The 14,644-nt window shown below is 40.2% G+C and overlaps 1 protein-coding gene across 1 annotated transcript in view; it reads left to right on the forward strand.

Moving 5' to 3' along the window:
- USP13 (ubiquitin specific peptidase 13) overlaps nucleotides 1–14,644 on the forward strand; it is a 106,426-nt gene that overhangs the window by 34,731 nt on the left and 57,051 nt on the right. The window contains exons 4-6 of the mRNA XM_070583178.1: nucleotides 1,984–2,105; nucleotides 7,050–7,192; nucleotides 8,753–8,937. Of these exons, the coding sequence (XP_070439279.1) occupies nucleotides 1,984–2,105; nucleotides 7,050–7,192; nucleotides 8,753–8,937 (450 nt within the window). The remainder of the gene's footprint in view (nucleotides 1–1,983; nucleotides 2,106–7,049; nucleotides 7,193–8,752; nucleotides 8,938–14,644) is intronic.

A 14,644-nucleotide genomic window follows, 5' to 3' on the forward strand; every position in this document is an offset into this window, starting at 1 on the left:
CTACCTACCAGATCCTATGCGCAGTGCCTTAAAACCTTATCTTTGTAATCTTCTTAACAGTCTTGTGGGGTAGTTGATGTTATCTGTGGCTCACTTTTGAGGAAAATGAAGTTGGAAAGAATGTGCCCAGCGTTGCATAGCAAGTCAATGTCAGAGTGGGATTTTTTTGAACTTAGTTTATCGCTGATTTTGGCCAGGTAAGATTTGAATTAGCGTTAAGTGAGTATGTCTTCTGTGGAAGAGACGCTTAGACAATATGTTGTGTCAGCAAAATCTGTACATAAATAAAAGGGATCTGTATTTTGGTTACTTAAAATTGTTATACACAATATAATAAAGAAAAATTTAAGAATAGAGAAAAATTTGCCCACTATTTTCATTTGTTCAGATTTCCTTCCAATTCTTGTCTATGAGCATAACTTCTACCAAGTTATCCTAACAGTGAGGATGAATTTTGTCTTTTTAATATTAACATAGCATAAACATTTCCATATTTCTGCATAGTGTAAATAAATACATTTAAATAATGTTCTATTGGATTGAACACCATTCTCATTGAACTTTTAGTTTCTAATATTTTTATTATAGATATTGGGGCATTCAAATTTTTATAACATATAGAGTGCCTGTCTTTGTTTGAATCATTTCTTTGAAATAAATGCCTTTAGTTACTTCTTAAACTCTTAGAATCCTCTTTGATGTTGCTTTTTGTTGAAATAACCTCTTATAGCTATCTAACAATGTTGTTTCTGTTCTTTGGCATTTCTGATTCTTATTATTTAGAATCTTTTATTAAAAGGTTTAGACTGTGTTTTAGCTGTATCTCATTTTCCACGTAAAACTGCCCCCTGAGAATTCAAGAGCAGAGCTATACATAGAAAGCTACTGGGTTATTGGTTGGAGGCAAACAACAAGGTCCTAACAGAAGCTAGATCCTTGGGTTCTCAGCCAGCTACTTCGTCTAGTAAAATAACTTTCTCCTATCTACAGAGCCCGTGTTTGTGTACCTGTTTGTATGTGGGTTTGTGTGCGCGTGAGTGGAATATGGCTCAATAGCTCTTTGTCACCATAGTTCCAAACATCTAAATATACAAACATGATCTGGGATGCTGGCATCCGTGTGAACTCGAGGCTGAAATGTCCATGTAAATATTGTGACAAGACATTTCCTTAAGCCTTCAGTTAACCTTTACCAGAGATTAGCCAAGCAAAGAGACGATGCCTTGATAGGTAACAGGCTACAGGAGCTCATCTTTCTTACTGAAAATTCTCCACAGCCTGTGGACACCAGGACTACTTATATTATGGGGTTCCCCCCTCTGGGTTACTCTCCAATATCTCAACAGTTCTTAAAGGGGGAGGGGGAGGCAGAAGGGGAGAGAGAGAGAGAGAGGGAGATTGAGATTTTATGTTTAAATAATAACTACCACTTACTGACTACCTATTATGAGCCAGGTCTCTTGTATATAGTTTCTTATTTATTCCCCATGTAAATTGTGAGATAAATGTTATTATCTCCATTCTATAAATGAGGGAACTAAAGCTTAGAGAGTTTGTGACTTGCCCAAAGTAACATTAAATTTTGGAGCCAGAACTGAACCTAGGTTTATCTACTCTCAAACCCATGTATTTTCTTCCATAATACAGTGTTGTGTAAAACAGTCCAACCCATTTTTGTGAAATCAGGAGCTAGGTGCCCTACAAATCATAGTGAACTGTCTATTACTTTAAACATCTTTAAGAACTGAATACCTAGCACGTATGTCGATTTTAATTGTAAACTTTATGATATGACTCAGTCTTCTTTATACATGCCGGGACTCATAGATAAGTCCAGGTAGATGGTCACGTCAGAGGAGGGAGTTGTAAATGTCACGCCTTGGTTTGTCATCCCTGTGGATTTCTGGCTTTCCCAGTGAGTGCTGTCTTAGTGTGGAATGTTCTTTCTTCACTTCTTGTTCTTTGTTTTTGTTTTCTCCTCAGATCTAGATACTGATGACGATTTAAATAGCGACGATTATGAATATGAAGATGAAGCCAAACTTGTTATTTTCCCAGACCACTATGAAATAGCACTACCAAATATTGAGGAGTTACCAGCCCTGGTCAGTGAGTGTGCACGGCTGCTAGCTAGATGCGCGTGACTCTCTGTGTCAGGTGTGTGTGCACGTGTGCGTGTGTGGTGTGTGTGTACTGGGGGGCTGGGGATGGTGGGCCGAATGAGAGAAGAGGAGAAGAATGAGCACGAACATGAGCACATCACTTCTTCTCAGTGCAGAGGGCCGGGCTGGGTCACCTTTCAGTAGCGTTGGGCCAGGTACCCTCCGCTGCCTCATGTCGAGGGCTGTTTGGACTCATGGCTCATTGGGCTGTCCTCCTCCAGGTGGGCTGGCTTCTTGCCGCCTCGGACTCACAGTCTGTTGCTTAGATTTTCAAACTGTGGCCCTGAGATGTACAGGGACTGCTGGAGAGGGGCTGTCTTCTGATTAGAGGAGTGACTGTATTTTTCTCTCTTTTACATGTTGGCCTTCCATGTAAGATTTTGTTTGGAGAAAAACAAGAGTTCCACTGCTGAAACAGCAGCAAGATGATTATAAAAATAACCATATATTTTCAAATCACAGGGCTGCAGCATCTCTGTGGTAATGTGAACCTACTTTTTAGTTTTGTTCCTCTTGAGGACTAAGACTGTTTTTTAGGTTTTAGAATTTAGATTTAGTGGTGAGTTTTTTCCTCTTCCCTTCCCTTCTTTTTTGTGGAGTGACTTTCATTTTCCCGAACAACTTAAAGCTGGGGGTGGCAGTGATGCTGTAAGGAAACCGAGTTCTGATTGACTTTGATTCTCAAATCTTGGAAGTGGGCTCAGAGTTCCTGCAGGGGCCTTTACCGGTTTTCCCACTTTTCCCTCATTTCCTGGATTGTCTCTCTCCTTCCGTCCTTTCCTTTGTTCTCTTCTCTTTCTCTTCCTCTTTTCTGCTCTGTGCACACCCTGACTTCTCAGAGCCTGGCCACAGATGGCAGTGTAGTCAGGGCTGATAGAGTTTAGACATGCCAGTTCATTTTTTTCCCTCCTGAAACTTCACCAGAACCAAAGCCAGATCTTCGGGTCCCAGAGTCTTCAGGACTTTGTGTGACTAGATCTATGGCCACCTGCTCACTTACCCCTGCCAAGAGGGGATGCTTGTGCTGGGGTTCCCATGCCATCAGGGACCAGGTTTCCAACATTCAACCTTCTTTGCCCCTGACCTACTTTATACCTAAATATAAGACCATAGAAATGAAAATTTTATGTATTTATCTATTGTCGCTCTTTCCTCTAATTATTAGATGTAACATAGCCTTTTTAGTGCTAAGTACACAGTGTTTAGCAGTCATACAGAATTAAATTACCGCTGCTTTCTCTGATTCCCTGTGTGACTCAAATGGCTGTTACCAAGGGTAAAATATATGAGTGGACTAAGTGGTCTCATCTCATCCCATTACCTGAAATTATACACTAAAGCTTATATCTCTCTGATGCTGAGAGTTCTTAGTGTCCTTGTTTAATATAGCTCTTACATCTGCTGTCAGGAAAGAAGTAGAGAAGCCCATTGTACATAAATGTCATGAGAAACGATTTTTCTCTCATTCGCTTATGAAGAAAAAGTCTTTTTGTGAAAAAAGTTAATAGAAGAGTGTTAAAATACTTTTAATTCTTTGTATATTCAGAACATAATTCAAAGTGTGAATACTTTTATTTAAAAGTGAAGCATCATAGAAATTGAAATCCAACAATATGTATTATATTTTATGCTACAGAGTCTTTTAGAATGAAGAAATACTTTAAGAATTTAAAAGAGAGAGAAAGACAAGTGTTCAGAAGATGGGATGGGGAGACTGCAGGAAAAGTCTGGATTTATCAGATCGTGACCGATAGGATTTATCTGTATAACAGATGCGAGTTACTCTGTTTTCTTTTCGTGCTTTTGCTACATTTTTGGTATTTCATAATTTTATTTTTAAGCTTTTAAATAATAAAAATTATTGAGCTCAAAATCACCCAACCAGTTGACTCTTTCTTCATCCCTCGAGCTTCTCAGCACAGAAAAAATGGTTTCAGATAATTACTCTATAGATCCTACCAGAAAGTTCAACGACCTCTCTGTGCTGCAGAGTTCACATAGCATTTAGGGCTCAGTAGGGATCTTAGAATCCGGAATCCAAGGCCTCATTTTAGACATGAGGAACTGAAGCAGTGGTGTGCTTGTAACTAATTAGCAACCAGCTCCCTAGGGGAAAAGCTCTGCTTTGTAGTGTTTGCTGATTTCTGTGGTGTGAGTACTGCCACCATGGCCAATTTCAGGCTAACAACATGATGTCACTGAATGCAGCGTTGGGAAGAGATGTGCTGTAGCACACCATTATATAGAATTTCTACCATACACATAACGTAGATGCAAATAACCCAAGTACACATATATAATAGTAAGATAGAACAATTAGGAAATGAAGAGTTTTGAATATTTATTAGCTTTTAAAAATATATTTTATTCAATTGTAATTTTATATAATTTAATTTTTAATAGTGGATGTGTTTAACCACCATCTTGCAGAATTTCTTAACATTTAGCAGTCTACTCTGTGAGCCACTTCCAGGACACCACTGAACTTGAGGCCTCCAGGGACTTGGGACAGAGCCAAGACTAGTACTAAGATCTCTTGCTTCACTCCAGAGAACAAATCCAGGGAAAGATAATTCACTGTGTAATTATAGGGTAATGGATCCTTCAGCTGTGATCCATAAAAAGGGCCTGTAAGTGAATTTAGAAAATATTCTGAAAACAGTAGATCAATGTTTTAGATAAGGGGCCCAGAGGTTTAAGAGAATTTTGTTGAGTGTCACTAGGAGGGATTTTCAAAGAAAAGAGAGAATATTATATTCAAAGCTTGGTCAGAATCATTGTGCACTGCAAGCCAGACACACTTAAAAAAAGACCTAATGGGGGTGGAGAAAATTCTGAAGAGGTCTGGGAAGGGATGGAGGTAGTTAGTGAAACAGCAAGGAGATTATAATAACGGGCCAGACTACAAAGATTAGCATGTGTAGCCAGAAGTGCTAAGGTGGCGTAAGAAACGCATAAAATCAAGAAGGGGAGTGTGGTGAGCCTGATCAGGCCTGTTCTCTAGGGACATCCCTGGAAGGGCTAAGAAGTGAATTTGGATAATTAAAAGGAACGGCTAATTATATAACAGTGTTGTGGTGAGAGATGAATGGGAGTATCTCTTTTAAAAGGTTTTACTGTATATTTATGAATGCCTGGTTTGTAACAGAGTGTAAGTTTTCTGAGGGCAGGGACCTCTTCCTTGTTTCTTACTGTGCCTAGCCCAGTGTCATCAATTCGTTGTGTTCAGTATGACCTTGGAGATTTTATGCTGGAGAAGGATAGGTCAATCTGGCTGCTGGGCAGAGAAGAGGGAGCAAGAGTAGGAGAAAGCAGACTGTAAGGAGGCTGCGGTGTGGCCGTCCCTGTGAGCTCTATGGTGGATGGGACCGGGATGGTGTGGTGGAAATCGAGAAGAGGTAGGCCCAATGGGTTTTGGATGTAGGACTGATAGAAATTGCTCATGGGCTGTGTGGGAGTGGGGAGGCGGCTGCTGAGAGAACTTCCTTCATTGTCTCTTAATCAGTTCTAGGGTCACTTGTCAGTGCCACCCAGGGGAAAATATTCTGCGTGAAGTTCAGCTAATTGTTAGTGATGTAGAATACAAATTTTCATTAAAATTTTTTTTTCACAATTCGGTGGCTTTTATTAATTCAGAGTTGGGCATCCATCACCACTATCTCATTCTAGAATATTTTTATTACCCCACAACCATCATCTTCCACCTCTCATCCCCCCAGCCTCTGGCAATCAGTAATCTACTTTCTGTCTCTATGGATTTCCCTATTCTGGACATTTCATATAAATGGAATTTTACAATATATGGTCTCAGTGGCTGTTTTTTTCACTGAGCATATATTTTCAAGATTCATCCATGTTGGAGCATATATCAGTACTTCATTCCTTTTTATTGTTGAATAACATTCCATTGTATGGACATACTACGTTTTGTTTATCCATTTGTCATTAATGGGCATTTGGGTTGGTTCTACTTTTTGGCTATTATATATAATACTCCTATGAATATTTGTGTATAAGTTTTTGTGTGGATACGTATTTTCATTTATCTTGGTTATCTACCTAGGACTGGAATTGCTGGGTCATATGGTAACTGTTTAACCATTTGAGGAATTGCCAAACTGTTTTCCGAAGTGGCTGCACCATATTACATTCCCACCAGATATAAGTTTTCAAAGACAGCTAGAGATAGGTTATAACATTAAACAAATAGCAAATGTGATGCTAGGCATATGTCTAGGATCAGTTGGGTTTGGGAGAAAGCAGAAAATCTGCCTGCCCCCTCCCCTGTGGTCAGTTGGTGCCAAGCTGGACATCACAGATTTGCTCATGATGTGGACTGATCTGGCACAGAGACTCCTGGGCATGTCCCTGTTCAGGATCACATTTGTACCAGATTAAGAAATGGAGCCGTGCTGCTTGCATTCCATTCAAGTGCCCTTGACCACATGCCATTGTGTGATGAGTTCAGGATATTGGATATCTGGGTGTATATTTGTTGGGAGGAAAACACACCAGTTGGGTAAATCCTAGACATTCCTGTACCTAATTTCACACTTGCAAGTTGTTCGTCTTAAACTTTTCACTATGCTTGCTAAGAGGTAGGAATTGTTAAATCTGACTCCTATGTCTGGGCTTACAGACTAGATTTGGTTCCTTGTTATCTTGTGTCATTGTCAATACTGTAGACTCCAGCCCAGGGACAAAAGCTAGCTAGATCCAGAAGAACGTGCTGGAGTCAGGAAGCTAGGATCTTGCTCTTGTGGTAACAGTGCTGTTTGAATTTTCTTAGATTAAGCCGTATTTATTAGTAAACTTTTAAATTCATTTTTTAGAAGATGCTATACTCTCAGACTGTTTTTATATATTACATCTCGGTCTGTCTTACAGGTAACAATTGCTTGTGATGCAGTTCTCAGCTCAAAATCTCCATACAGAAAGCAGGACCCAGACACTTGGGAAAATGAATTGCCAGTATCCAAATATGCCAATAACCTCACCCAGCTGGACAATGGAGTCAGGATTCCTCCAAGGTGAGAGTCAGATAGCAAAACGGAACTTGACCCTCTAAAACTGGCCAAAGGAATATTTACTTTTCTACCTCTTCTCTGAATTAGCAGTTATATATTTTCTTTTATTTGTCTTTGATTAAAAATAAACTCAAAGTTCTCTCTAAAATTATCTGTGCCTTTGGAGTAGATGCTGAACATGGCCAGCCCATACCCCTGAGCCCGTCCCCTCCAGTTGCAAGCACCTGCAACTCTTTGCTTGAGGGCTTTCTCTGGCTGCCAGAGCCAAGTAGGCTGGTGCTTGGGACAGTCAGAAATGCCCTGGAGTTTGTGCTCCCTCCTGTCCTCCTGGAACAGCCCTCAGCCAATGACTGTGGAGTGGATGGATAAATAACCTAGATCTCTGCCCTCATGTGGGATAACTGTCTCCTGGAGTTCCCCACCTGGACGGAGCCCCAGTTGCTCATGGTGGTCATCTTCTTGTTGACATCCCCTGTACTGGCTTCCTGTCCTTTCCAGTCTCACTGCCCTGTGGTGCTTCCTGGGATCACCTCCCAGATAAGCCATTTGTATTCAAATCTTTGTTGCAGAATATGCTTCTAGGGGAAGCCAACTTACAACAGTCTTTGGTTGTCATGTTTTTGGCTGGAATGTCCTTTGAGCTACATGAGCACCTCCTCCTCTTAGGTGCCTATGCATTTACAGAGGCAGGTGCTAGAGGGAAAGAGCAGATGGATTAGGAATGTGTTCAGTCTGGCTGAACCCTGACTATAGTGAATTCCTGTTCTGTGTGGTCTTAGAGAAGGCACGGTACTTCTGGGCCTTAGTTTCTCCCTTTGACAAAGGGGATATAATATTGATGCTGATGGGTGTTTATTAGAATTAAATGATAAAACTTCTCTAAGGCACATGGCACATACCTCACATTTCACCTTCAGCTCAGTGGTTTCCTTTCTACTTAATTTAGATTTGCAGCATTTTAGGGTTTTGTTTAAACTATTTTTGCTAGGTGTGGCTAATGCTTTAAAACTTTAGATGTTGGGGGCTGGCCCCGTGGCCTGGTGGTTAAGTTCAGTGCACTCTGCTTCGGTGGCCTGGGTTCGGTTCCAGGCATGGACCTACATCACTTGTCATCAGCCATGCTGTGGTGGCAACCCGCATACAAAATAGAGGAAGACTGGCACAGATATTAACTCAGGGCAAATCTTCCTCAGTACAAACAAACAAACAAACAAACATTAGATGTTTATAAATATGAGATCCTTAATGGTTTAAATTTATTCAAGCTCTATTGTCCCTCACATAAGAATTTTAAGAAAAGGACCTCTTTTCCTACCCTTGGTGTCTGTGTCAGTTTTCGAAAGTAAAGGAGTTATTGCAGAGGAGCTGGGAGTTGCTGGTCCCCATCTGGGAGGCAGGAAGGGTACTGAGTGGTCCTGCTGCTCTTGGAGGGGTCTCTGTTATTCCGTTGATCATTGTCTGTGACCCTCTCCCCCCACGTTAAGATTCTGATTTCTTAGATGTTCATTTTCCAATTTCACCTTGTGCTCCGGCTGCACTAACTGCTTTCCAATGACTTTCCAGTGGTTGGAAGTGTGCCAGGTGTGACCTGCGGGAAAACCTCTGGTTAAATCTGACCGATGGCTCTGTGCTGTGTGGGAAGTGGTTCTTTGACAGCTCTGGGGGCAACGGGCATGCACTGGAGCATTACAGAGACATGGGCTACCCTCTAGCTGTGAAGCTGGGAACCATCACTCCTGATGGGGCAGGTGAGTGTGCCTTTACTGACTGGGAATGTACAGTGGGCTCCCGCTTAGATTTAACCAATGCCTTAATCCCAAGGGCTGGAGGGTGTAGGCTCTGGGCTCAGCCCAGGTTTGAATCCCTGCTTCTGTTTCTTATTAGCTGTGAGGTCTAGGGCAAGTTTTCCAATCCTTCTGAACTTTAGGTTTCTCATCTTGAGGATAATTGTGGTACCTCCGTCATAGATTTGTTAAGGTGCCTAAGCTTTTAGCCCAGTACACGCAGTGTGGTCTTAATAAAAGTTAATTGCTATTGTTAGTGTCTTTCTGTTTATTTCTTGGCTAAGAGGACAGAGCAGGAAGCAGGACTTGTGAAGTGAATGTGTACAATTGAATCTACCATTAGAATAGTAGGAGGAAGCCCTAGAATTCATTATGGGGATTAGTATCATTTTCGGAACAAGTGGATTCATTATGGAGAAGATGGGTTTTAAAGGATACTGTGTGTTCAGAGTCCCTGATGTCAGCTGGCAGCTATGGTGTTCATGTGTAGTGAGGGATTAGAATTGGTTTCTACCTGTACTGTCAGCTTCACAATTGTTTTTTCTTTCCATTATGTTCTCACACTGTATGTTCTAAAATATTAGCTTTTGGCCATGTTTGTACAGTTAATTCCTTCTACCATTTTGTGAGGAAAAAGGGAAATCATATCAGGGTCAATAATGGGAAACTTAAATATTGAGCAGTGGCCATAAGAACCCATCATCTAAAGCATCATTGAAAACATTTATTGAGCTCAGATCTGGACCAGCACTTAGGTCCGTCTTTTCCGTCTTTCCAGGCTTTAGTCTCTATTTCTTCTTTGAGATGGATTTCTTTTTAGAAGAAATATAAAGACATATGTCTTTTCTCTTGCCTGTTATCTTTCTATGACTGAATTAGCCTGCCCCAGAGTTGGCTAGGATGTTTTCACTAAATATGGTACACTTCTTGTCAGCCATGCCTTTTCCGTCGAACTAGTTTGGTTTCTCATTTGTTTTATAATTGAGGGCTGGCTGTTAGGTCTTGTCAGGATTCTTTTGATTCACATTTTGGATAATTTTCCTGCTCCCAAAGTTAGTAGACTTATTTTAACTGGTTTGAGAAAAGTAGCTACAAGAGATCTGGTGTCAAACATTTCCCCCCAAGTAAATAAACCGCTACACAAGCCAGGTCAAATCCTAAGACTTCCAGGACCTGAAGAGGAAATTCAAGACATGCAGTTGGATTCAGGGTTACAGCAGGGTGCTTCCAGGTCACCAATATGTTGAGTGACTGCTGTATCAGGCAACCATCCTTGTCCTTTTAGGGGCTACAGAGAGAAGGGTTTGCAGTGTAGGAATTCTCCTGGGTAAAATTAACAAGGGGAGAATAATTCAGGTATTTCTACTTTCTATTCTGCCTTATGTAGTGCTTTGATAAGACCAGTTATTAGAAGTCCAGCTCTCAGAACAGCTTGTCCAAGACAACAACTATTTGTATATGTGGCTTGGTTTTAAAATGTCCGTTATTTGAAGGCAAGGCTATGTCTTATGCATCTTTGGGTTCCCTACAAAATCTCACACATAGTATGCACAAGTACTTTTGTTAAATGAACCAACTTGTATATAGGTATGTAAATAATTAGATTCTATGTGAATATATACTAATAATAGAGGGATGGATTAATTCTGTTCTCTATGTATCTTTAATTTTCCAGAAGCCTTTTTTCTGGTGGGAAACATTTTCAAATCGTGGTTTAGAGTCCATCAGAAGTTTCTTTCCTTTCAACTTAAGGAAGGAGTTTTATATTAGCCCCTTGATTATTCAAGAAGCAGATGTTCAATGTAACATGTTTAGAAAACAGAGAGGAAAGTTTAGAGAAGTAAATAAATAAAAATCACTAGTAATACCACACTCCAGACAAATCGCTTCTAACAATTTGGGTATTTCCTTTCAGTCTTTTTTCTATTTTAAGGGCTTGATCAGTTCTTATACAAAAACCCTCCCCCGGCCCCACATTTTTACAAAAAGTAGATCACACTGTATAAAGTTTTATTCCTTGTTTTCTGTATTTAACATTAATTATATTTCTGTCATTAAGTATTCTTCATGATAGTTTCGTAAATCATTTCACTATTCCTCTGTGAGTTTTTAGCAATTTTTTTTGCCATACTGATGAAAATCCTTGTACATATTCAAATCTTTGCATGTTTGTCTAATCATTTCTTTAGGATAAATTCCTACAAACAAAATCCTGAACCTTTTAAATTTTCAGTTTCTCTTTTAAATAGTTATAGTAATTTACATTCCCACCAGCTGTGTATGAGAGTACCCATTTCAACAAATCTTTGACAACTTTGGGTTTTAGAGCTTTTTAAAAACCATTGCTAATTTGGTATCTTGTTTTAATTTGCTTGACTTGTGAGGCTGAATATTTTTCATGGTATTCTTGGCCATTTGTAGTTCTTTTTGTGAATTTCTTTGTGTGATTTTCTAGCTGCTGTTATGTTTCTTATTGGTTTTTAAGAACTCTTTAGCTATTAAGAATATTGACCCATTATCTGCCATAGTTAAGGGTTTTTTTTTTTTATAAAGAAGGGAGAACTTTTAAGGTTTTTCTTATTTGAATAAATGAGAGTATTTGAATAAATACTCCTGTTTCAATCATAGAAAGCATAAGACATTGGCAACAACAGTGCAGATGGTGCATTCCCTGATAAGGGTTCTTGAATTCATTTAGCTGAAATAATGTTCACTTTTTGCAAAAAAGATCAGAATTTGATTCCTGCTTATGTTATGCAGGATGGATTTTAACACAAATGATTATTTTCAGTCTAATTATCATTTCATGTTAGTTTATGGGCTGCATCAATTCAATTTTCATTTCTTTTAAATCTGTTTAATAGATTGCTAGCTGTAACTTCTTGATTATTTAAAGGCCAGATAAGTTAATTGAAAACATGCATAAGTTTCCTTAAATATGTGATGATGAGCCTTGTGGATATTGAGGCTCAGGAGGTGAGAGTGCCCTCTGCCTGTGGTCGAGGTGGCCACCTCCTGGTGAAGGTACCACAGTCGAGGGTCCTCTCTTCCATACTCGCTAGGCTCACTGAGGGTAATTCAGCTCACAAGAGACAAAGTCTCAAAGTCGGGGTGTTTATTTTTTAGTTTATAATGAGAACCACAACTGCCTGTAAGTGTGATGTTTATGTCAGCTTGACCAGTACATTCCTTCCCTGTGGGAAGCTGAATTATATTTAGAATATTGCTTAGTGAACGTGGAATCCAAGCAGTTTGTGGACTCAGATGTTTAATGGCAGTGTGATCCAGTCATCCTGGTTTCCTTCTCCCCAACAAGCATATACCTGCTCAGTGAGAAATCCTGCTCATCTTGAGATCTCAAATTAGAAGTGGTTCTTTCAAAAAGCCCCGATCCCCCAGGCTAGGCCATTGTAGTGGCATGTGTAGTAAAAATGGGCCCCATATCAAATTCCAATCTGGGTCCCCATGGGTACAGCAACAAACAAACCAAGGAACAGATCACCATACAAACAAACAAATAAAAAGCTTTCCTCTGTGGGTGGAGATGTTGGAGTGGCAGAGAAAGGCTGAGGTTCTGGGTGGGAAGGCAGTGAGGGGTATGGAGGCAGGAGAGGGGGTTTTATTCTTCCATCGTGGAAGCTAGTTTACCTAAGAGGATGTCTCATTGCCTTGGTGATTGCATGAGAGCCTTCCAGAGATGCCCAAGGCAGCTGTGAAATTTGCCTATCCCACAGCTGGGAATTGGCTGCCCCTGCACCAGCTCAATACCATCTCAAGGTGGTCTTTCTTCTTTGGTCATCTTCACCCTTGACCTGGGCGTGAGCTCCCCTGAATTTCTCATAGCCCAAGGGTTTGGAATCAGGGCACGGACTGCTTCATTTTAGTTTGACCTGGCTTGTGCCCCTCCTGTGTCCCTCTGTAGCACCTCGTTCTGCTCTATCGTAACACTTTTCACAAGATCCTGTAACTGTTTAATGGTGGTCACTTAAGACAGCAAGCCCCGAGTGCCACGTTTGTTGTAGTCTGTTATATCTAGCATAGCCCCTCACACATAGTAGGTGTTCAGTAAATACTTGTGGGGTAAGCAGATGGAGGAAGACACACCAGCAAAATTTGCTCCTCTGATTCACCTTTTTTCTATTTTACTGACGTCTTTTTGCTCTTACTTGTTTTCCTTTCCTGACGAAAGTTTAGGTTTTGTCAGGCCTGGGAGTTACAGTTGCTAAGCTGATGGTACATGCTTCTGACCTCATTCATTTTGTGTTTATTTTTCTAGTAATTGCTGGAGCATTCTCTCATTCCTCTTCTTTTCCTGTCTGTGGCAGATGGTCTGTTAGGCACACAAACATGAACTCACGGTGGAGAGATGCAGTTGGGGTGGACGGACCAGCACTTACTCTAAGAACCTTTCCTTGTCCTTTCCTCTCTGACTTAAGACTTGGTGTTTGACCAAGAGTTCTGTTTTTCTCTCCACTTGAGCTGTGAGAACAGAGCTGCGAAGCCAGCTACCCTGGTTTTGTTTCTTTTTCTAAACACAAGAGCTTGTTGAGGTACATGTTGCCTTTCTCTCCCCGCTCTGCTTTCCTGTGTGGGAATCTGAGGGCAGGATTTGGAGTTCTGCCATTTTCTGGGGCTTAGGAAGAGATCCTGAAGTGACATGACTAAACCATAGCCAAGAAGATGTCTGTTAGGTCCTTTTACACCAAACCAGCATTTCTTCTAAGACTATTTGAAGTAGTAAAGTTTAAACGTATGAGGGCAGACCTTACTTATGTCATTTAACATTATATCCTTAGTGTCTATATACTTTTGGTGTTAAGTAAATATTTGTTGAGACAATGAATGAATGAGTGAATGAACGAATGAGTGAGTGAGTGAGTGAGTGAGTGAATGCATGTGGATGAACAAGGAAGACCATTGGTACATCAGACCTAATGGCGTTTCATCCAATAGAATCATTTTAATCTTTAGGAATTACTTATAAAACAATTTTTTCAATCAAAATAGAATAAATTTGGAAAAAATAGAAAAGAAAAAAAACAGGAAATAAATCTTCCCATTCAGAGATATGAAATTATTACTATTTTCATATAATTCCTTACAGATTCTCAGTCTTGGTCTCAGTCTTAGTCTCAGCTCTATTCTCTAACTTTTCTTTAGTTAATTTGGAGACTTGTTGCATGTACTGTTTTCTAAAATGCTTATCACAGCAATGGGTTGTTCATGCTCTAAAACTTTTATCTGTTCCCTGGTGTGGATCTCTCCATGCTCTCCGTGGTTTAACTAGTCATTTAACTTGAAATGGAATGATGACTGGTTTCCTTCTAAAGTGAATGTCGTTACTCCTGAAATGCTGCTTGGGCTATTCCTGGGAGGATCCCTCTGTGAACTCCCTAACTGTGCTTCTTGCCTCCAGGGTTGAAGCCGGGTTGGGGATTGGGGAGGGTGACACTTGTCAGGCAATGCTTATTTGCTATAGTAATTTTTGAGCTAAGACTTGACTTTGCTAAGCTGAGGTTGGAGATGAATGAATTTCCCTATGAAAAATGCATAAGGCAGTGTTTTCAGGCCCTGAGTCTACTTCAAATTTTTTTCCTATGACTGCATGTCATTTATAAATTCTTCATGATTGCCAAGTTTAAGGGATCACCATTCATTTTTAGATTTCTTG

Source organism: Equus przewalskii, chromosome 18 (assembly GCF_037783145.1).
Source record: "Equus przewalskii isolate Varuska chromosome 18, EquPr2, whole genome shotgun sequence".
NCBI lineage: Eukaryota > Metazoa > Chordata > Mammalia > Perissodactyla > Equidae > Equus > Equus przewalskii.